Source organism: Streptopelia decaocto, assembly GCF_964273445.1.
Source record: "Streptopelia decaocto genome assembly, chromosome: 2".
In the NCBI taxonomy this organism is placed as follows: domain Eukaryota; kingdom Metazoa; phylum Chordata; class Aves; order Columbiformes; family Columbidae; genus Streptopelia; species Streptopelia decaocto.
The window spans coordinates 104,962,466-104,986,799 of NC_138655.1; the positions used below are offsets into that span (position 1 = coordinate 104,962,466).

General features: G+C 35.8%; 1 protein-coding gene across 1 annotated transcript in view; it reads right to left on the bottom strand.

The window, feature by feature from the left end:
• Positions 1-24,334, bottom strand: part of CNTNAP2 (contactin associated protein 2) — a gene marked incomplete at its 5' end in the record, with an annotated part of 1,159,740 nt that overhangs the window by 614,011 nt on the left and 521,395 nt on the right. The window contains 3 exons of the mRNA XM_082045698.1: positions 4,340-4,483; positions 7,659-7,843; positions 9,555-9,758. Coding sequence (XP_081901824.1) covers positions 4,340-4,483; positions 7,659-7,843; positions 9,555-9,758 — 533 coding nt within the window. The remainder of the gene's footprint in view (positions 1-4,339; positions 4,484-7,658; positions 7,844-9,554; positions 9,759-24,334) is intronic.

The window sequence follows — 24,334 nt, forward strand, 5'->3', positions numbered from 1 at the left end:
TTGCTTAGACGTTTTATTTTTACGTTTTCAGCCAGCTGAGCATTAACTGAAAATAGTTAAGTCATTTGTTTGAACAATTGTAGTCTGAACAGTTCCAAGTGTGCTACAGAATACTTTTGGTTAAATCACAAACTTTACATACAGAAAAAAAAAGCTGGAGAGTGGCTGAAATACCCTTTGTTACCCTTTGTTAACAATCTCGGTGTAATAGTCACCCTATGGATTAGAAACAACTTATGTTATGTAGTTAAGGCAGTCCTGTGGTGACACTGAGGGCAACAGCATTTTGTAAGAGCTGACACCTCATGATTCAGTCACAGATGCCAAATAAGTAGTGCACAGAAAGCATTTTGTTATATGTTCTCAAGATTTTCTCTTGCTGCCTTGTTACTGTGAGGGAAGTAACAATTTCTTCATAACAAGGAGGCTTTCAAATAAAAAAGACACTCTCCTGATATCCTGATGTATGGGATACTTGCACATATAGCACCTATTAATGTTAATGGCACTGAATGCATTTACATCCTTTTTCACACCCGTGAATGCATTTATCATGAGCACTCTAAATGCATAAAAGATTTCTTGAAGAAGTAACGTGCAATTCTATTTTCTCTGCTGGCTAGTATTTTCGCTACTGAGCCACTGAGATTAATCTGAACTGGATTATGAATTCCCTCTATGACTGTAATTCACGAAACGACTCCTCTTTTAAGTAAAGCCCATCTGATACAGATTGCTCACTAGGTCTAGGTCAAGAGTTCTAGCTAATTATAGAATCATTAATCTGCAGCTTCTCTATATAATAGCATCCCTGTTTTTCAAAAAGAAAGAGATTCTTTTCTGTAGATTCAGAGTGACTTGCTGAATAGTCCTCTGGGCAATGACATGTTAAAAACAAACATATAGTGTGCCTTTATACTGAAGCTGTTGGTCTTACTAGATATTTTTTCGTACTACATTAAAAGGGAAATGGTGAAAACATCTTAATTTGGGAAGCTTGAGCTTTGTATATGATCTTTCACCTTGTTGCAAATTAGCTTCACGTTTACTTCCTACAAATCAATTTTGCCTATCCACATTCAGATGTTATCCCTTGTGGAAACACTACTGGGTCTTAAAACTTTTCCCAACTAATAGCTACCAGCTGCATGCATAGCTTTCAAAAGAGAATTAATGACTTTATTAAGACTACAATACCTGCTAAATCAGGATGGATCATATAGTACAGGCAATGTACTGTATGCTAATGCTTATCATCTTATTTCAGAATTTTTCTTATTACTTATCCTTAAGATTAACATAATGTTTGCTTAATATAAACCATTTAAAGAAAACACTCATCTTAAGTTTGTATATGATTACACTCAGTAATACATGGCATAGGAGCTACAGAAGTGGGTGGAGCATAGACCTAGGGGATGTAAGGATGGAGGGCAGTATTCATAATTCTCCTCAGCATTTTTCAGTTACAAGTTTTAAAACTGGAGAGAGTGTTCTGCAGAAAATGAACCCAATTAGTCTTCACATTGCTTGTCCTTAATATACATTTGGGTAGGAAAATTTGATGAAGTGACTAAATTCCTAAACCCCAATTTCCCTGGACAACTTCTTGTTAGCTGCGTAATCTACTCTCTTCTCACTGGTGGGGCAAGGGTCAATACTCTTCAGTTATGCAATATAATGAAAGTCCTACAGTGCTTGTTATATTTTAGTAGAAAACATAAAAGATGGACGGGAGGATTGTTTACATGTGTATTTCCTGTTTCTATTGTAGTCCTGAGTCAAGTTGCATGCAAGAATTAGCATCTACAGTGCTAGTTAGTCACTGCCAACTCTTGTTTGCAACTTGGTTCAGGAGAAAAGTAGACACTTTAATTCTTTGTCTCAGCTGTCCTTTTCTCCCTGACTCTCCCTTTCAGATATCTTTATCATTTCCTTCATTTGTCTTCTGTGAGGCTCCACTAACAAAAGCAACAATAACTGGTCAAGACCATCTGACTCATTCTCTCCAAAGAGCTGTCTCCATCTTTGGTATCACAAAGGACTGCCCAACTTTTTTCTCCTTTATTCTGACCCTTTTAATTTAAAACAAATATACTATTGCAGTGAGTGTTGGGCTTTATTTAAATTAAAAATACTTTTAAATTGTCTTTACATCCTTACTCTTCAATAAATTAAAGATCTGCTAGGTGGTGGTTTCTTGCTCATAACACCTATGTATATGAGACCTATTTTTTTTTTTAAACTTTAATTTTATTTAGAGACAAATCGAAATTATCATCTTACTATAATCTTTGATTGTCTGGGCCTCCTCATTCTGTACATTTAACTTGTGAACTCCCTTTCACTGTGTGACTTTTGAAATTCAACTACCTGTATCTAAGAATATTTTTTTGTCTGTATCATGCTTCTTTAATATCCGTCTTTTCTCCATTCCTCTCCGACTCCCTTATGATATATCTCATCACCACACTGATTACTTTGTTTGTGTTCCACTTCATTACATTTTGTCTGTCTTGCCTCTTCAGGTAATACACAGTTTAGGGCAGGGTGTGCCTACTGTAATGGATTTCTACAAGATCTCCTACAACGGAGCTTTGATCGATCCTTGTTGGATTGCTTTAGTGCCATCATCATAAACATGATTAGCAACAGTGGTCTCAACTGAGTCTATTTTTCATGCTAAGTCAGACTAAAAACTAGGAGGAAAAAAGCTTTTGTAAGAAATGTAAAAATCCATGTTGATTTATTTAGAGTAAAATTTATTTTGCTTTTGAAAAACTGATGCAATTTAAGTAATTCTACTGAACAAAAAGGTCACATATTTTTATAGTCATTCTCAAAATTGGAAATCAACAGAATCATCAAATTAAGCTAGCAAGCCATAGCCTCTTGATGCAGCACTAACACTTCCAAAGCTTCCTCTGTGGATTTTACTTTCATGTTACAGGCAACAGAGTTTTAAAGACAAACAAAGGAAAAAAAAACAAACAAAAATCAGAGAGGAGAGTTTACAGAGACTTCACAGTCCTGCTACCTACACCACACTTTTGAAAGGATAGGATTTGCACTACAGAAACCTTTTAAGTAACACTTCTGTTCAGAAAGAAGCTTTAAGAATATACCCTACTAACTTGCAGTGGACTTGACTGCATAAAATTGAAAGATTGCTCCTGTGCAGAGATCTTTTTCTAAATGAGGCATCAATCTTTGAAAATTATGGTTACATTACAAGCTTAAAATGCACTGCAGGCCGGAAATCACAGGCAATCTGGGAGAAAAAAAGTCAAAGATTCAAGAGTTCAGGCTGTGTTACTGAATTTGTATAGGCAAATGTCACATATCCAAAATTATCCTTCATATTTTCTTATTACTTTGACCATTTAGCCATATTGTTCATACAGTTATATGGAACTTCAATATTACTATCCAAGCAGTAATCAAATGATAATAAATTCTTTGCAGTACATCATTGTTGCATATATTAAATTTTACTCTTTATTACATAAAGAGAAAAGCAATAGTGGAACCATACATATTATTAGCAGGACTTTGTGAAGGCTGTAAAGTTGTGCAGAAGAAATTCTTAAACAACTTATTCAGACCATCTCAATCTCATGGCAATAATGTATTTCATACCCACGTTGCATTTGCATGCCAGTGAGCAATTTTAGGAACATTTAGAGCTTTAAAAATACAGTAATTAAAGTTCATTCTTTCTTAATCACCCTGTCCATAAAGCCGCAAGTTTGAACATGAAAGTAACTATGAATGTTTAAGCAAGAGAAAAGATAGAATAAAATGTTAATAAGTTCTGTAATGTTAATACGCTAAATAATGATTTTCAAGTTGAATATCTTGAGGCTTTTCAGAGGTACCAGAACAGCATGCAGAAGCATTCACTTGCAATGACTTTTGCACTCCAGCAAACTAACTGGCTCTGCAGGGATGGAATATACCAGGATTTAAAGCCACGAGAAAACTGTAATTGATTTAATAATAAATCTTGTCTGTGCTAGTTTTGGACTACTGTAATTTGGGAGGAAAGGAAAGCAGTACATATAGGTTTAAATGATTTTCTTTCAAAAAGTAGTTGTCTGATATTGAAGGTTAATTTTGAAAAGATGAAACAGAACCCCAGAAGTAAAATGCTCAGAAATAGCAATAATAAAAAGTCACAAAGCTACATGCAATAAGATCTTTGGGTATGTGATAATTTTTTTGTGTATTCTGTATAATTCCAGTATATCACAAGAAGATCAGCTACACACAATCACAAACCTTTTAGTCTCCTTTAGGAGGAGCAGAAGTTTAGATGATCATTAAATGATGCTCTTACCACATTAGAAGGTTCCAATTTCTTCCTCTTGGCAAGGTCAGTGATATTATTGCCATTGTAGTTGATGCTTTCCATGCAGCCTTTGAAATTTTTCCTACTGTTAGAACTTGGCTTCCCAGAAAAAGGCATGCCTCCAAAGGTTATCTTTGAATGACACAGAAAATGGTAGATAGTTACTGGAGGGCAAATACTTTCAAACAAATTTGCTGTAGATGTATTTGCTTTCTTTGAACACTGAAACATGGCAAATGAAAGAGCTGGCAACACTACTAACAGAAAATAAGCACTGTAAGAGCAGAAAAAAATCTGTAAGGAATTTGTGCAAGCAAACATTTATGGTAGTAAATCCCAAGTATTATTATAATTGTCCAAATAGTGAGAACACAAACATCACAGTTGTTCATATATGGATTGCTTTTCTGATTGCTACTGAACAGTACGTATCTCAAACAAAGAACTTGGAATAAATGTCCACCCCACTATTTTTCTAAACAAGAGCAGATATGAAGCTAGCCGGATAATCTGGTTCAAATAAGCCACTCAGCTCTAACTGTGCGTCAGAGCTCAGACTACAACACAGCAGCTGTGGGCTCCAATGTGATGCACTTGTTTCCTTTAAAGCTTATATATCTACTTTATCCAGAAGAATTTTACAGAATCGCATAACTAAAGTTTTTATCCCCTGTTAGATAAAAGAACCTTCCACTATTGAGAACATGCTTTTATCACGTAGTTATAGTCAAGGAGGAGTTACCACATGAGTTAGCAGGCCAAATCAGCTCCATAGAGAACATGAAAACAACCACCACAAAGAGTCAGCCATCAAGGTCAAATAGGAATTGGTTTTCCCTTAATGCTGAATTCCATTACGATAAAACACTGGGTTATTCAGCATCTCTAGTGCTAAAAAGATGAAGAAAAACAAATATTTTACTAACTAAAAAAGTTCATCTCTTGTGAAGTCTCTCCCGGTCACTCCATAGAGACTACACAGGTCTCTACTGCATCAGGGTCTCTTCTGAAATGTTTCAAGCGAATAAATGCTACATGTTTTCACTAGTATTTTGCAGTCCAAATCTGAAGAATAAGAGACTCATGAGATCAGTCCCTGAAATCTATGTTAAGTATTTATATCCAATAGACAATGGCATAAAAAGTAATGACACTTAGCTTCTCTGCCCCATGAATTCTCATAAAAATGCCTACTTGTAATCTGCTTCTGAGATTTGGCAGAGCCAAGCGTTTATATATAATTCATTGTTAATTCCATTTGTTATTACTGAGAGCAAGAAAATGTAGCTCTAGGGACACATTTTCCATTTTAAAAGCGTGTTAGATATCACTTTCTATCCCAAAGAGGAGGCTTTGATTTGGCACATAAGATGAACTAAAGCTATACAGCTGAAACCCAAAATCTTTATAAAGAGCACATACCAGTTATGCAAAGGTGTTTTGCGGGACACATCCTCAGGTATTATAAATTGACATAATTTGACTTTAGAAAAGATACAGCACTTTATATGAACTGAGGAATATGACAGTAATAATCTTAATGGCTGTCAAACATTCTTCTGCATGTTATAGTCATGTGTTTGGACAAGAGAAAATGGAAAATATTTGGGAAAAAAAAGGAGAAAAATTGCAAAAACCACATACCATGACAGAAGAGTTAAAAGGGACTCACAGGATTTTTTTCCTTTTAATCTTGAAAATGCAATCAGAACTCTTTTTTATTCCTCTTTTGTGCTTAACTTTTATGAAGGAGATTAACCTAGAAACTTCTATAAAGAATAGTTTTGATTCTTTCAGGTTTATCCACTCTGATTAATTTATCACAAGGGCAACACATTTAAATTTAGTCTGTGATGACTAAAACCAAAACCAGTGAGATAAATTGAGGGGAAAGAAAGGGAAAGAGGTTAAGGCTCCTGCATTTATATGAACCACAGAAATATGTATCCACACACACTTGAATAAGTTTCATTAAACACAAGGGATTCATGTACATGGAGACTGAAACTTATCTTTGAGAACTGTCAGAAGAGAGGAAGGTGAATCTCCTCTTACTAGGGGTAGATTTGTTGTATGCAATGTATTTATTTTGTAAACATGCTACACATATATATATTTATATAAATATGTGTGAATCACCCAACTCTGGCTTATGGCATTCGGCCTTTTTCTGTGGTTAACTCACTTGAAAATTTTTAATAAAATCTATTTCATGTGAGTTTTCAGTAGCTCAGTTCAGATATTCGGTGCTCGATGAGTAATAGAGGTACAGGCAAATTTGCTCACTATTTTGCCATTATAACTGCTACCAAAGAAGTCATCCATAAAGATTTGCTGGAATGTAAGTAAATATTTGATTCAATAACATTTACAATCATAAGTAAATTTTTCAAACATTCATATCATATTCTTAATCAAAATATTGTTTGTAAAAATATCGATACAAAAGTTAATTCAAACTTTTCTGCATTACATCATTTTCATTCCTTCTCACAGCTTACAAAGTTGCAAAGATGGAAATATATGTATTTGGCTGAGGCAACCAAATTGATTCTCATTAGAAACAGTAAGGAGTGCAAGAAAATCATTATACAGAGTTTGTAATAACCAATGTGCTGAAGAGGAAATGAACAAGTTCATAAAAGCAGAAACCAGAGTGTAATCAAACAACAAATCCATGTTTAATTACTACCAACACTTGTGTGCATTAACCTGACTGATTAAATAGAAGTTTTCTTAGAACTTTCCTAACTTTTTATTGCTTCTTTATAAAAAGAAGCTATTGATGCCATCTTTGTAAAAATATAAAGAAGTAACTACTTACGTAATACAAGATCAAGATTCATATTGGTAAAAAGGTGCTAATGTGTTTCCCTTTCTAAAAATAAATATTAATTGTCAGTACAGAATGAGGCTTTCCAATTCAAGTGCAAAATTATCACCTGAATGGAATAACATTGTATGATTTTTTAAAGTCTACTTTCTGCTTACAGCAACTGCTTTTACAGATTTAAAAGTAGTGTATTTTTAACTTGCTGAATAACATAGAACTCACATTTTAAAACAAAAGGCTGAGATGACTTTTGCACCAGATGGGATCTGGCAGACTAAGGAAAGGAAACTTAATTTACACCTAAGAGAGAGTGTTGGAAAGAAAATTTCAGGAAATATAGGGGAAAAATAATTTCAACAGATGTACAAAAAAGTACCAAAACATCTCATATTATATAAGTTTTCTTTTCTCTTCTTATTGGACTTATCTTTCTAAAGCAAATTTGAACGGAAACAAACAAATTTCACTGTCTACCTCATAATCCAGGTCCAGGTAATCAAATTCTCCATTGGTTCTGAAGTGCTGCATGCGTCTGTCCAGGGTGAGATTGATGTTTCTCCCGTGGCGCTCTATGAGGATGGAGTGCCAGTGGTGATCATCTAAGAGGCTGCCTGTCATCACAGATGTGTGGCCATAAATAGAGCCAAGCTGGTTGCTGCCTAAAATGAGATTAGAAACAATAGCAATTCTCACCTCATACCAGTTAGGCAAACATTTTCCTCTTGCTCCGTCAATATTTCAACCGAATCATATCAGACACACAGTAAGCTGAAGGAAGTCAATCTGCTGTGAAGCTAAGATCTGCCCAGTCAAGGGTTGCTGCCACAAGTAAAAAATAGCTAGATCAAATACATCTGGTCAGTGAGTGTTATAAATAGTTATTTGTAACAGAAGTTATCTGGAGGCAAACCAGAGAAGTAATACCTACTTTCAGCTGTAACGTTGTTTTCAACTAGGAGTCTCCTGTGTTTTCGTCCCTACCCTACAGAAATGAAAAACTGTCACCTTTCCTAGGATGGCTTTTTGGCCAGGTCCTGAGCTGACCTGGAATTATACTGATTTACAACTGTTGAGGAGAACATGGTGCTTGATAATAGACTTTGGTAACAAGACCCTGTTTTTGGCTGATAACAGCAAACACTTAAACGAGTTCTACACTTCAGAGCCAGGCTCTTCTTGGTGACAACCAATGGTAGGACAAGGGGTAATGGGTTCAAACTGGAACACAAGAGGTTCCACTTAAATTTGAGAATAATTTATGGTGAGGGTGACAGAGCACTGGAACAGGCTGCCCAGGGAAGTTGTGGAGTCTCCTACTCTGGAGACATTCAAACCCCCCCTGGACACATTCCTGTGTAACCTCATCTGGGTGTTCCTGCTCCGGCAGAGGGATTGGACTGGATGATCTTTTGAGGTCCCTTCCAACCCCTAACATTCTGTGATTCTGTGATACACTCTGCCAGTATAGCTATACCAGTGACTATATAGGAAAAGGCTCAATGCAGATTGAGCTAACAGCAGCAATAAACGCCTTCTTCTAACATAGTTTATTTTGTTCTTTCCTCCTGCAGTAACCTTCCCATTCTGGAAGTCAAACTACTAGCAAGAGTACAGTTTTGCAGTCATCTCCTGTATTTTCCAGTGGCTTTTGCCAGTGCAGCTATGTTGGTCAGAGATCACATCTCAGACAAATGTGAGATTTTGCATAATAAAGTACTTAATAAATCAGGTCACTTATGATCCTGTAGTCTTCCACTGGGAGGGAAAAAGAAGGCGGGAACTAGTGTAACATACATGGGACTCCATAATGAGATTACCTAATAAACAGGTATGTCTTCTTTCCTTTCCTAGCCCTACTACTCAGATTTCAGAAAAGCTGCTGAACCTCAACTTCATGTGGTCTGTAGCTTCAAAGAATGACACCTTTTTTGCTACAAGGTTTCTAAGGATGACCTTTAATTGTCTTGCACTGATGACAGGGTCTTTCTCTCACAGAAATCCACAGCTGAAGAAAATACAATTCTAACAAGGCTTTTTTGTTTGTTTGTTTGTTTGTGGCAAGTTTATAATAACAACCTATTGATTATATTTTTTTTCTGTGTGATATTATTTTTGTGGTATCTCACACATAGTAAAAAGGAAGGAATGGAACAGAAAAAAATAAACCCAAACCAACACCAAAATAAAATAAAACCAAACCAACACAACATCCCCTCTACCCAAATATGAAAAGGGAATGAATAACATTTTCATCAAATGATCTGATTATGTGGCCTATTATATCACTAGGGGAAAAAAGCATGTAATATTTGGCTTAAAATTTCTTGGGGGGAATTAAATCGCACACAAAACTAAACAATCAAAGCATACCTAAATTCAAATTTAGCACAAGTTTGGCTTTCTTCAGTTCCAAGGTGATATAGTCTCCTTGCTGTCCTTCTCCATGGAAGAGTACACCTTCGCTTTCAGACGTTTTAAATTTCAGAGAGATGACATCTTTCAGTGTTTTCATTTTCTTGTTCCTGAATCTGTATGGTAACACTACGTTGCCATCAAAATTGATAACATCGGCCCCTAAGGAAAAAACAAATAACATTGTTGATAAGTGATTATATATTCCTGTGGCCACTGGAAAAACAGACATGCCATATGTAGATTGTACTTGAACAGAATAAAAAATGTGCAAGTGTTATATGCACTGTAAATACACTTTATCTTGGTCATGATTTAATACTATAAAAAGTAGGAACCAGGCAGAACATAAATTTAATCCATAGGATATAAAAAAAGCAGATTTGGGGGACAAATACTACAACTGTACTCAACATCTTCTGGTTTCTCTAAAATATAGTTGCTGCCATGTACACTTTTGTAATTATAGTTGAAAATGGAAGACTTCTGAGTGATCATTGATAATTAATTTGATACCTCTTTAAAATCCAGTATAGGTATTTCTGAGGACTGTAAACAGCAAAACATGAGCCCCCAAAAAATTGCCTAGCAATTTCATAAGATTCCTCAAACTGTATGTAAACCACAGGCATAAGCCTCCTCTAGCTTTATATTGAAATCCTGGGTAAGTTGTGACCTCAACTAGTTTCAAGAAGGAAAAAAAAGTTCTGTGATTCGGGCTAATTTTTGTTTCCAGGTTTGGTTTTATTCCAAATCTAGGAAGAAAACTGAAGGATGCAGTCATAAGAATCTAAAGTCAATCCAATATTCACACAAATGTCACATAATGATGCTACAAATTTTCACGTTGTCTTATTTTTATGACTTAATCTCTAAAGAATAAGCAACAATTTTCCGCAATTTTCTGGAGGCTAGATCCACAGTAAAAATAGCCACAGAACATAATTCCATTCAACAGACATACTTCAGAGCTCAGTAAAAATTGTAAATAGATAATACGAATATATAAATATTTATACGCATTTGTTTAAGAAATCCCCTTTGTATGAAGATCTATGATAATTCACAAGTGCCTTAGCTACTATCTGTATGAGCATTTCATCCTCACTATTCACAACTGACAATTTAAATAGTAACTAAGCAAAACTCTTAAAAAGGAATTAATGGAAAACTGTTCATATTTGGAAAAAAAAAAAGTATTTCCCACCTACATTCTTCAAAAACATTCACAATTCTTATTGGCATACCATATTCATACCAGCCATTTAACGCTTTGAATGAAATGAAGGATGGTATTTTATCATTCTTTAACAATAGCTAATTTTTGCCTACTGTGGGCTTCTCTTCAGTGACTGCTCACAACTTTTAAAGATTACTAACTTGCTTTTGCTATTATGGTGGGAAGTAATTTAAACATTGCAGACCCCATCAAAATACAGAAACGAAACCACTCTTGTGTAATTAACACAGAAGAATCTTTAAAAACTCCATTAAAACACTATGCCTAAATAACCAAATACATTTCAATCTGAATTTATATGGCCTACATTAGCTGATTATGCAAAACCCTGTTGCTTCTGTTCTTACAACATATGTCAAACACATGTTTAAAAATGCTAACTTTCAACTAAGCTCTGAAATAATATTTTACACCCTGATTCAGAGGTACATCCATCCATTCTTCTCTTGAGAATTTAGGAACCACCCAAGCGGTCTACAGAGTCAAGTTTTGCTACTTCTGTGTCCTCAATTGCTATCAAAGGACTGGTTACGTACAGTATCTGTCTAGGTTGCTTTTTCACATTCTATGATTTCCATAAATGGCTTTCACAATGACATAAGAGTTAATTGAGTGTTAAAGAAGAGCATTCAATCAAGCTTCGTGAAGTTTAGCATTTATTTTCTAGAAAAAAAGTCTGTAAAACCATATCCAACATTTCAGAAATTATTTATATTTCATTGGTCAGTCAAAAAAATCCACAACCCATCTTGTGTTCATTAAATAAAACACACCCAATTGAGAATGAGATTGCAGTCATGTTGATTAAATGCCTATTCATATATCCTTACATCACTGAGCACAGCACATTTTCAAATATGAAGACCAACGCATTATGCTTCCATCATTCAGGATTTTCCCCACAAATAACTAAGATAATAATTAGTTCTCTACTACTTCCAGGTCATCTGCTCTGCTGACACAATGATCCTCTGGATGCTGATGAAGTATGTGATCTGTTTCTGGTTGATACAACCATTTGTCCTCTGTACATCTTTAATAAATATATATGTATAATGACAATATGATCACTATCCTCAGTTAACAAAAAATGTTGACTCTCTAGGCATTATTACAAATTGCAGAAGTTAAGGACTTTGCTACCTTGTAGAAACTATGTTCACAGCTCCCCAGACTGATATGGGGGAAGCATGGCAGTGGACAGTTGACCTATAGGTCCACCTAATTTATACTAAAGACAAAATTACGGATCTCAGTGCAGCATGGATCATCAGAAATTGTGATTTTTACCTTCACAATGCTCCTGCTTTTTAAGCTTAAGAGTTTTAAAGATTAGAAATGTTTTCTGTGAACCATGTATTTCAGAGTTTACCTGAGATCAAAATGTAAGACATGCTATCTTGTACTCATTCATACTCACACATTAGCTCAGATACAAAGACCACCAGTATTAATGGAAGAAGCCTTAAGCATGTCAGAAAAAGCTGTGTTAAACCTGGAAGGTAAATCTAATCACTCTGCTCACCTTTTCAAGTTAGATCAGAAAAAAGTCATAGAAATAAATTTTCTTTCTCTATTCACAACAGCCAAAGATTCCACAAAATTCTTCCTGTGGGAGTCAAAGAGATCTAGAAGACAGAGGATGCAGATTCTATAATGCAAGTTTCCTCATGTCTCTGTAAGATGCTGTACTTCTCCTTTCTAAAAGATTAATGAGCATATGCAATAGCATTCCTGTTTCACAGTAGTTTTTTAACATATTTGAATCAGTAGCATCTGACTGTCATCAAACAGATGGGTAATAGTCACTGAAAGATTTGAAGGCTCTTTCCAATGGCCAAGATTTATGTATTTTTTTTAATGGATAGACTTTTTCATGGACCACATTGACCCATTACCGTGTTCATGGAAAGGAGGCCAAAGGGAAGAATTTTAAATTTCTGAATTTTCAGTTCCAATCACTTCTTCAAGTTATATAGAATCATATGCTGAGTCTTCCATAGCATTCTCTCACCCCTAATTACCAGGCTATAAATAATCCATGCCATCAATACCTTCCATTCTTGCCATTAGTTGCATCACATAACTGGAAGCACCAGTTCTAGACTCTTTTTGCCATTAGAAAGAAGAGGGCCAAGTAGACAGAAGTTATTTACACAATAATCGTGTAGTCTCTGTTCATCTCTGTCTCTGATTAGACAACAAACTAAGATACTCAGACCCAAGGGTGTTAGATATTTGTTAGCAGTCAAACTCTGCAATGAAACAGATTACAACCATATAACTTGAACCTATTCTCAAATCTTCTTAAACTTGGAAAGACTTCTTATGAAATGATAAACTTTGACCCCCATATTGCTTATGCAAACTAAATAGTGAGGAGACTTTATTCAGTGTATAAAACACAAGGACTACAAATTGACTGCAATCTTCCATCTTTATGAGTATATAATCTATAAATCATGTATATAAGAATGCAGCAATATATATCAGAAATATCACTTTTCTTTCTAAAACACACCTTACAATACACATTCCAATAATAAATACTTATTAAGCTCTAAGCAAAACTAAAACTCTCAGCCTGCTCTGTTTTTTTCTGAATGAAAAATGTCCAGGAATGTGAATCAGCTCAAAATTAAAAATCAGAATGGCATGTTATACTTGCTATGCAAGAAATCCATTAAAAAGTCACTAATATGCAAGGAGGACACATTTTCTCAGGCAGAGATGCAGATGTTGCTCTCAGAAATGAGGCTACTCTGGCTCATATTCTGAGTCTGTATTCAGAAGCAACACTATGTGATTTCAGAGATGGAGATTGTAATCATGATTCAAGTAAATACATTACTTCTGGAGTTTGTTTTGAAGAACAAAGGAACTGGTTAGAAAAATATTGTAACACAGATTATATCACTCCTTATTTTTGCTTGCCTTACAAGCAGTCAAGAGATACAAGAAATGTCTTCTTGAGATTTTTGTGTGTACCTTTACAAAATAACTTTTAGAGAAGCATGAAATCTGTTTATAGAAAAAAATTACTATGTGAAAGTCACTCTGTTATCACAAAAATCATACTTCTACATAATGCAAATTTGCTATACAAATTATACTCTTTTGAATCTACTTACAACTGACTGGAACAAATGCTACAAATAAAAGAAAACTGATGGACATTACTGCTTAAGCAACCTTCATAAAAAAGATACATAATTAAAATATTATTCCATATACAATGTCAGATATTATCTTCCATTAACATTTGTTAAATTTACTTTCTGATGGTGATAGGAAGACCTATATAGGGTATATAATATTTTCCCCAAGGCCAGCTGATACCACTTTGTAACATCTGCAAAAGTGACCTTAACAGTCAGTCATCTGATCCACAGCTGATCAGGACAATGGCTTGACTTCTGTGGGTCTGTGGATTCACGACATGTAGCCCGTGAACAGGCAAATATCCTTTTTGTACCTATGCCACTGTTGCAGTTATGCATATGTGTTCATCATTATTTGTTGAGGCAAATTCATATCACACACTTAAACAAAAATGAGTAAAAGTAGCGTATTAATCCAAAATCTAGCCCTGAATTGCCATGTTTTGAAAATAATTCCATTAAAAAAAAAAGAAAAAGAAAAAAACAGCAGTAAACTTTGATTTAATTAAAGCTTTTTTTATGCATAGGTGTGCTGGCAGCCTGCACATGGGTCTGCATGATAATTCAGTCACCTAAAGATTACATAGCAATTATGTTTAAGAGTTATCATATGTAGAAGTGTGGTAATTACTTGTGTTCCTTCTATGATGACATTCGGTTATTTAATATTGTGACAATTACCATGATTTGGAATGGTACTTAGACAGTAAACCATGTAATTCATGTAATTGCTGTGTAAATATATTTTTTTTCTCATCCTTAGCCACTGAACTACCAGCATTAGTAAGAGAGAGACCTAAGCCATCACATACAGTATGTTCACCTGCATTCAGTGAATTCAGTGAAGTCTGACTGTTCTCAGAGGCCACTGCTGAAATGGGGGAAATTTTTTGTTTTAACAGATTAAGTTCAAAAATAGTGAGAAAGAGGGAAAAAGGGAGAAAAAAATAAGAAAATGCAGAAAGACGGGGGAAAAAGAAACCAAAACCATGTTTTTTTAAAAAAATACATTTAAATAGGAAGTACAGCTCCCACTACTTTTATTTCTCCCCTATTAGATTTCATATTATATGGATGGACTGGATAACACTACTGACATCTTAAAAACACAACACTGCTTTCAGTTGTTTGTGAAGTTGTGTCAGGTCTTATCCCAATATATGTCTGAGATGCCACACTAAATCAATTTCATTAGCAAATGGCATCACCACATTCAATTTTCCTCTAAAGAATAATAGTCAGAAAGCCTTAAAAATACCAACAGGAAATTGGGTGACAAATATGACCCCACTCCCAAATCTCGAAGACAAACAAGTCACCAGTCAGAGGTCTTCCTATCCCTGCTTTTGTCCTGTACTTTTGGCCACATGCAGGACTTGACAAAATGTGGTCAGGGAATCAAATCTGTATAAATACATTTTATTTGGTGCTACAAAATAATTTATTAATTAATTAGAAAGAAACAACTTCGAATCAGACTCAAGCTCCAGAACTTCTGTATTTCTTCCCTTTCTGTTGACAGAAATATAACTATTCTCAATGTCAGCATCTGAAGGTTGAAGTGCTCATTCACAAACACTCAGCACTGAGACTTCAGCACAGCTACTTAGTTACTTTGATCAAGGAACTACACGGAATTACTAAGAAATCCCTGTTTAAACCAACAGAACAAGCAGAACAGCTAAGTACTTCCCAGAAATCAACATTATTAATTACAAATTTAATATGTACACATATTTTTAAATTGCTACTGATCTCTGAATGATTGATTCTACAAAGCCTGTACAGAATATTTCACTAGGATTAAAAATACAAAAGTTCTGTACTACTGATCCACAGTGACCTTAGGTAAAATTTTCTCACTCCATTATTTCTACTCCCTTATGTCAACTTCATCTGCTTGAATAATTTGTTTAGATTAAGAGATTTTTAGGGAAAAGATCTTCACTTGCTATGTTCTTTTCTTACCCAATCGTGTGAGCATTATGCCTGATGTACTAATACTATAGTAATAAATAGCATTAACCATGCACTGAGCATCTATCCTCTGAAAACATCACAAATGCATCAAAGTATCTCTGGCTGGGCCAAAGTATTCCACATGTGTAGTTTCATTTGTTGAAGCTATTAGTCACGGGTATTAAAATATCATTATGAGAAATATAAGAACAAAACTAGTGTATTATTTACATATTTTACCAGCAAAAATTAGGTTTTCTTCTAACAAAGCAAGGGATAAGGCTCAAAAATAATGTCAAAAACGAACTCTCACTTTGTTATTACTCACAAAAAATAACATACACAGAAATTACTCCAGAAGACCATAATCTACTTTTTCATTAATTCCAAATACTGCCAATACGACAGCACGTCAAATTTGCCACTGGAGTCTTTGCAGCTTGAATCTCAGTTGCACTAAGTTAGCTGAGCTCATGTTAGAGATGCATTACTACATCTAATTGCACCAGAAACTGAGGAAGTCACTTCCCAGCACAGCAGCCAGAAGATTGTTTCCTCTTTTTTGTTTTCTTACAATGAGGCAGAGAGCCAAAGGTACTGTGTTTAAACATTGATTTCAGGCACTACAGTCCAGCTGTAAGGGCATGGGCAACTCAGTGGCTTGAAAGCTACTGCAGAACAAATGACACTGCCTTTACTCTCTCTTTCAAAAGGCAACGCATCTGCCACAAAGGTGAAAAAAAAACCCAAACCAACCAACCAAAACAACAAAACCCCTCAAACCAACACAAAAAACCTAATACAGATACAGCTGTATCTTGCAGATACAATAATGTATAATTCTTCATATTCTGGAAGCATGAAGTGAAAGGATATCAATTTTAAGTTTCTGTTGCCTGCTTAGCTTTCACTGCACTGAATCTGAATCCTGTCATTATCTGTCAATGAATCCAACTCCCAGTGATGTCGATGCTTGAGAAAGAAAAAATAAATTTGCTATGAGGTTTGGAATTATTTTCTTGCTCTTCTATACATTAAAGTATGTATGGCAATGCAGTATCAAAGTAGCAAAGAATGTCGAGGTATATTTTTCACTTAAGTCTTGGATAAAAGGCACAAACTTTATTCTTATATTTTATATACCTGCCAGAAACTCCAAAGCTAAATCTGTGAGGAAGTATTCCCTTAGGTGGTGAGAATGCTTTGCCAAACTCTGAGTGCAATATCCACTGAAGATATGCCAACAGCACTCAGTACTTTTGAAGTTTTCTCTAAATTTCGAAGCACAGGTGTTTTTTCCTGTTATTATTATCATCACTGTTGTTATTACAATGCCAGTATACTACTACTATTCTTGCTAGTTCTTGTGCAAATATCTGTAAATATGTGGTTCCTTGTCTGGGATAACTTACTGCATAATAAGAAATGAACTCAACAAGTAAAATGAATAAGCAGTAGAAGAAAAATAAAAAGGAAAACAATATAAAAAAAATGTAATCTAATGATGACCATGGCTAAAGTGTTCCATCCACCCCCTTCCTTTTTTTTCCTTTCTTTTTTTTTTTTTTTTCAGTAGAACAATTGGGTACTTTCTCTAAACTACATTGCTAAACAAGCTAATTGATGCTTAAGACAGTAATTTTTTGATGAGTGTTGTGCTGGTTTGACTGAACATGGGTTAATTTTCTACATGCAGTTAGTAAACTTTATTTTTCATAGCTCACACAGTCATTATTTGGACTTAGTTTGAGAACAAGCAGATAACATCCCAGTACAGAGCTAATATATTTAATTGCTCTGGTCTGAGAGCCAAGGACACTCTGAGCTCTGCCCACAGGTGTGAGGCATCAAGGAAGGGGGGCATGGATGGGGCAGAGCTTGACTGACATCCAGACTGATCAGCAAGAGTATTCAATCCCATTAACATCATGCTTCACATTTAGGGAGAGCTGGGAGCTGGGATCTTCTGGGTTGCTCTTCTCTCTCTCTCCTGCTCTTGCTTGCTCTGAGGTGCAGCTGGGGGTGTTTGTTTCGGGACATTTAGTTCGCCTTTTTGCCATTTTGCAGAGGCCTCTCAGCCTTTCTGCCTTTTTCCTCTTTTTTTTTTTTTTTTTTCTGTCTTTGTGATCAGCTGTTCAGGACCAGGTACTGAGACTGTTTATCTCAATCCAAATTTCTCCATTCCTTTTTGATTCTCTCCCCTGTTGGAACGGGGGGTGGGGGACATGGGGAAGTGGGTGAGTGAGCGGCTATCATGGTTGTATTGCTAGCTCAGGTTAAACCACGACAAGTGCACACACCAGTGCAGTGCTCTACAGAGTTACACCTTTTTTTCTGGTTTGTGTCATGTACGATAAAAGCAGGTTCTCAGGGAAAACCTGGAGGTCTGGCAAGGCATTAAAGCATACACAGAAGAAAACACTAAAACATTTGAAAGAAATAAAGACTTTTGAACTCCAAATATGCCACTATGCTTATACTATAAACTGGATAAATGAGGCAAAGAACACGTCTATAGTGTACTTTGCAATTCAGCTTTAAGCTTACACATCCAAATCAGGGTTTACAAATTCGACCATACTGAATTATATGCTCTTATAGTGGACTGCTATCAATACTGGAGAGCACTTAGGTAAGACTGCAATTCAAGATAATGTTTGGCTCAGATAAAAACTATTCCTTCCATAATCTACTCTGGTTTGTGACTCCAGAAAGTCAATTACAATGCATGGTCCATCTGCAGTGTGTTTCTCTGCCAAATTCCAATTATTCAATTGCTTAAACAATGAGGTTTTTTCTAACCAGAAAATCTCTGAGCTTACCTGTATATTGTAGTGATATTTTCTAAACAAGGCTTTTTAACATATTTTTGTCCTGAGAATGTAATTGATCTTACTGTTGATGCACAGTTCTCCATAAAACAATTTTATTCAAATAGTTAAAATTCAAATTAGGAAAAAAAATGAAGGTTCTTCTGAAGACCTGGTGTTTTTAACTATCTTTGAACTACAAGGTGCAAATTAAACTGTGCAGTCTTCATAATCTCAAAGTTATACTGTCATAATCATCTCCATTCAACACTGATAAAGTGAGAGGAGGTAGGTCATAAAATCATTTCCTTTTACCAAAACCTCCTCCAGTGTTTCTGGCTGTAACAATCGTGTTTTAGTTAATAATTTTCCAGGCCGGAGTACAATAGTATTCACCAAATGGACAAAACAGAATCAGTTTAATACATGAGCTTTTATACTTTAAAGTTTTCATACGTATAGAATTGCAAGGGTTATGATTGTAGAAGTTAAAATTCAGGCATCTTGCAACTATGCACTAGAATCAGTAAAATGTTCTCTATGATTTATTAGTCTCTAGCTCTGGTACTTCCAAATACATTTGGTAAAAAATATATGTAAAATTGAAATAATTTGAAGAAACCCAGCTTTTTATATTTTACTGTGCCGATTTACAAATTAGAAGCATTCCTTGCAATCATAAACACATTTAGTTCTAGCCATCATTATGAAACCTGTCATTTGATATTGGATGTCAATGGAAATATTAAAATGTATAATTAAACTCTGAAACCAGGTACAGCAAATAATTTACTTGAAAACAGCTAGCCTCTACTAATGTTTTCACTGTTTATTAAGAAACTAAATCACAAGAGCTCCAGGTCAATAAAAAAAGAGAATTCTGACTCACAGAGTAAATAGACAAAACAAGTCTCAGTCCTTACTAAACTGCTGAGCTTGCTCATTACTTACTAAAAAAACCTACAGTGAAGAAAGAAGCTGTACCACGTTATACAACATTTACACTCAATTTACTCAGTGAATAAATGAGCTACAAAATGGACATGACAATCTATCAAAACATTAAGGGAACAGATGACTATCTGTAGCCCTCATTTTAGTGTTTACAGTTGCATGAAAACAGGAAGACACACAGTTGACCTACAAAACACTGATTTAGAATTTCTCTTTCTAATTTTGTTTTGAGCTTATGCCACCCAATTCAATAATCTGGTGGTATATAATCTTTCCACACATCTTTTAATGTCTGGATGCTTTAAGAATACTCATTACTCAAGACGAAATTCTTCTTTCTGGCTCACGTTCCATATCCTTTATTCACATAATCGCTCTCAAACACATACTCTCTACTTCTTCCAACTATGAAGCTCAAATTTAAATTGAACTTTCAAAGGGAGCTGCATACACACTGATTAAGGAATATGCAGCAGGGACAGTTTCAATCTGCTGCACTCAAATCTCATACAGCAAAAATCTCACTATTGTCATTCGAACTTCTGCAGTTAACCCTAAAGAGCAAAGAGTGCAAGACTTGAGTCTCAGTTTTGACCAGACGACACTCATGTTGATTCTAGTGAGAACCCTCACTATTGTCTGAGGCACACAAACGTGTGCTATTAAAGGCCACCTCTGATGGATGTATAGCCTTCCCTTCTTTCTTCCTGCTTTCAGTCTGATGCTGCTACTAATTCCATCTTGCTGAACCAATTTATTTTAGGAAAAGAGACACTAAGATGGAGCATATGTCTTATTTTCAGCTACTGCATTTCAATTAAAAATGATTAGTTAATGGAGGCAAATGCTGTAGCATAAATGATAATGAAACAACTTTGGCTGTTTATAAGACAGTTCAATTTCATTGTCACACTTCCAAATTACTCAAATACTCCATGTTTAGCATAGCATCAGATAAGCAGATCACTGGAACTTGGGCAAATAATTAAAGATTAGTAATTCAGTTAATTATTTTTTCCTCTCCTTTCCTAACATCCAACATACCTAAGGCCATACATATCTCTAATGTATTATTTACTCAGTGTCATCTTGCACATTTTCATGTAAGAAAAGGTATCAGTTTGCAACTTGAGAGTCATAAAATTTGAACCTCGAACTCCATCATGCATTGATCAAGTGGTAAACTTAATGGTGGCTGAATCCAGTATTTTCCTATTCCCTTCTATGTATTTCAGTGTAAATAACTAAAAATCCACTCATATTCAAGGTTATGAGTCAGGCCTTTATCTTCAGATGATCTAAGTTGATCTACTTCTGCGCTGGTTCAGTGAAAGTCTAGTAATTTACCTTAACATACAGATGAGTATGCTATTGTAATGGGGCATACAGTTGCCAATATAAAGTGAACAAGTGCTTTATTTTAATAACAATAAGCAAAAAATTAAGGATCTGGTACTGCATTGGCATCACTTGCAACTTTGTTTACACTCCATAGAAAGAAAATCCCCAAATGATCCAATATACAGCAAAATGAAATTTTCAACTTGTGTTATACCATGCATATAAAGTGAGAAAATCCCCTGAGAGGGTAAAAAAACCCTTTTATTTCAGAAATGCTCTCCATTATAGGTAGTACAGCAGGCAAGAGCATGTAACCACAAAATCATTAAGGCTGGAAGTGATCTTTAGAAATCACCTGGTCCAACCCAACTGCTCAGAGCCTATTTGCACATTTTATTCTGCCAGAAGCACTAAGTTTCAGTTAACTGGGCTTTCACCTTTTTACAAGACCTGAAACAGGAAATAGGACATGTGCTTTTACCAGCAAGTGATTTTCCTTCTTTGTGTTTATCAGGCTGCACTTTCCAAGGTCAGTGACATGGTGCTCCCCTCCACACCACCAGACATGACTTTAACTTCTAGCAGGCTTTACAGTTCAATGGTGTTTTGAGGGTATTGCAGAGTTTAAGACCCTCAAATTCCCCACTTGCCAGAACAGTTCTGAAAAGTTTCTTCAGCATGAGTTTGCTTATGGTGTCTCAGCTGTGCAACTGGCTGTTCCTCCCCTATGAATTGTAGCATGCATGTCAGGCTTCTCTGCACATTCAGGCCATTAACTCTGTCTCCTCACCTCTGGATTATTATTCATCACTAAAAGCTGAAAAAAAAGGCAGAAGGATGTGAGCCTCCTCTCAGGAAGAGCGAAGAGGCACTCCCTCACATCCAGTTAACACAGATTAACATGCAGCAGGTGCAATATTTACAATCATAGATATTGAAATACTTTACTGTTGTGATTTTAATTCTCCATCCACTACTACTGTTTTGCTTTTTCTTGCCTAATGGGTTAATTTCATTTAACTTTTCAAGCTCAAAAGTAAGTACAGACACTAGAATCTTAAACAATTGCTTTATTTCCTCAAACATTTTTGAAGTGACACTCTCTAAAGTTACAGGCTCCTGACAGAGCCTGTAAGGTGCAAAAGACAGTGATATATGATCTTAAGACCAACCAGGAAGGCAGCTTTACTTATAGAGAGTTATTTTAGAAGCCAGAAGCCTTTCTTGCATTCCAGGATCTTTAAATTATGTAGCATCCTAGTGAGCCTCAGGCCCGAAGAGTTAAAAGTTAGGATGCCTTCTATATCAAAGCAGCACATATACAGCTCTGAGCCGCCAGGGCAGAAACTCCTCCAGATTAAAAAAAACCTATAGAAGTTGGCAGGGGTTGGGTTCAGCTCCCTCAGCCTTGAGAAGGAACTGGGGAGGCAGCTCATGGGGTGGGAGCAGGAGAGACACCAGTAGCAGCCCAGGACTGGACACCCTTCCCCAGGCAAGGGTGATCAATGGGTGGCAGTGGCAAAGCAGCCTCGCTTGGGAAGGAGTAACCCAACAGGGATGTCCAAAATCCTCAGATGAGGGTTTTCTGGAGCAGGAAACTTGAGGACAAGGGAGAGGACATTCTCAAGCCCCACGAAGTCCTTGCTCCTCCTTTATCAGATGAAGGTAGGCTGAAGCATTGTGGCATGGGCTGCACAACGCCAATTTCTCAAGGCTTCAGAGTCACCATGAGACTCAGTTAACACTGAATGTCAGTGTGGACGTACAGTCAGGCCCTGTGTCACTGCTGAATACTGTGTAAGTAAACTTGATGAGATTCAGAAGAGTTCAAGACAGAAAATGTTCACACTGACACATCAAACTACTTGCTTAAAGGCTGGGGAAATACAACCTTTTGCCCAACAGAGGAATCAGATTAAGTATGGGAAGGAAATGGCAGTTTTGGTTAATTAGTTTGAAAGCCTGTAAGGGTCAAAAATATTGTAAAAATATATCTCCGAGAAAAAAAAAAAAAGGTCTCCAAAAAACCCCAGGAGGCTGCGTAACAACATACATGCAGCTTTTATTTTAGATGGAAGCATTTTTCTTGGGAGCATTTATCTGCTATTAAAGGCAGCCAAACAATGTTTGCAAATTATTTGAAACAACACTTTCAATCTTCAAATTATACAAGATTTTTTCAGATGATGGAAATACTGAAATATGTCTCTCAACAGTTATTTCCAAGAACCTGCTAACGAGTATATTTGCTTCTTAAAAACAATTCAATCAGCTCTGTATGCTAGTGATTCTCACTATTCTCACTATAGCAGATATTAATGTTCACATAATGGAGGAAATGTCATAGTTGGTACTTAGGGCATAACCTGTTATGTTTAATAAGCAAAGAGAGATTAACAGTCAAGATTGTTCCAGGTGGGTAAGAAACACACCTAAATACATATCGAAAACTCAGTCCAAGTTCATAAGATGCTGCTATTCAATCATGAAGCATCAAATACTACAGAGCAATAATAAAGAAGAGGCTTTTTTAAAAAGCTCTGACACAGAAAATGAAATTCTATTGCAAACTATTGCCACGTTCCCTTCTTTAAAACTGTTCTTCCTTTGTGCTGAAACATGGTGCTCAGAGAAATTTTTCTTACAGAATCAGGTGTGATGTGAAGATTCTTTTTAACCCTTCATCCAGGCAACATTGTTTAGATCAAATCAAATAAGTAAACGATATAGCAGACAAGTCTCTCTTCATTTACTACACTGAACTACAACCTGATCTAATTTGCAATACGACAGGCACATATAGCATATGCAACAGTACTGGAATTGGTTTGTTAATGCAAATTATTTCCTTTGGGGTTTAACAAATTATTTTTACATGTGTATATACAGTATGGGAGAAAAGATTTTATCTAAATGGGCAAATTTGTAGCAGTGTTATTTCTGCCAACTACCTCCTAGCAGCGAGGCCAGATCCAATCTAAGGTAATGTCCCACTTTCAGCTGGGAAAGAGTTAATTTTCTTCCTAGTCACTGGCATAGTCCTGTGTTTTGGATTTAGATTGAGAATAATGTCAATAATACCCTGATTTTTCAGTTGTTGCTAAGTAGTCAAGGACTTTTCAGCTTCTTATGCCCTGCCAGCTTGGAGGGGACACAGGCAGGACAGCTGACCCCAACTGACTGAATGGATATTCAACAATGTATGACATCGTTTTGGGGGAAGTTGGCTGGGGGAACTGCTGCTTGGGGATGGGCTGGCATTCATCACCAGGT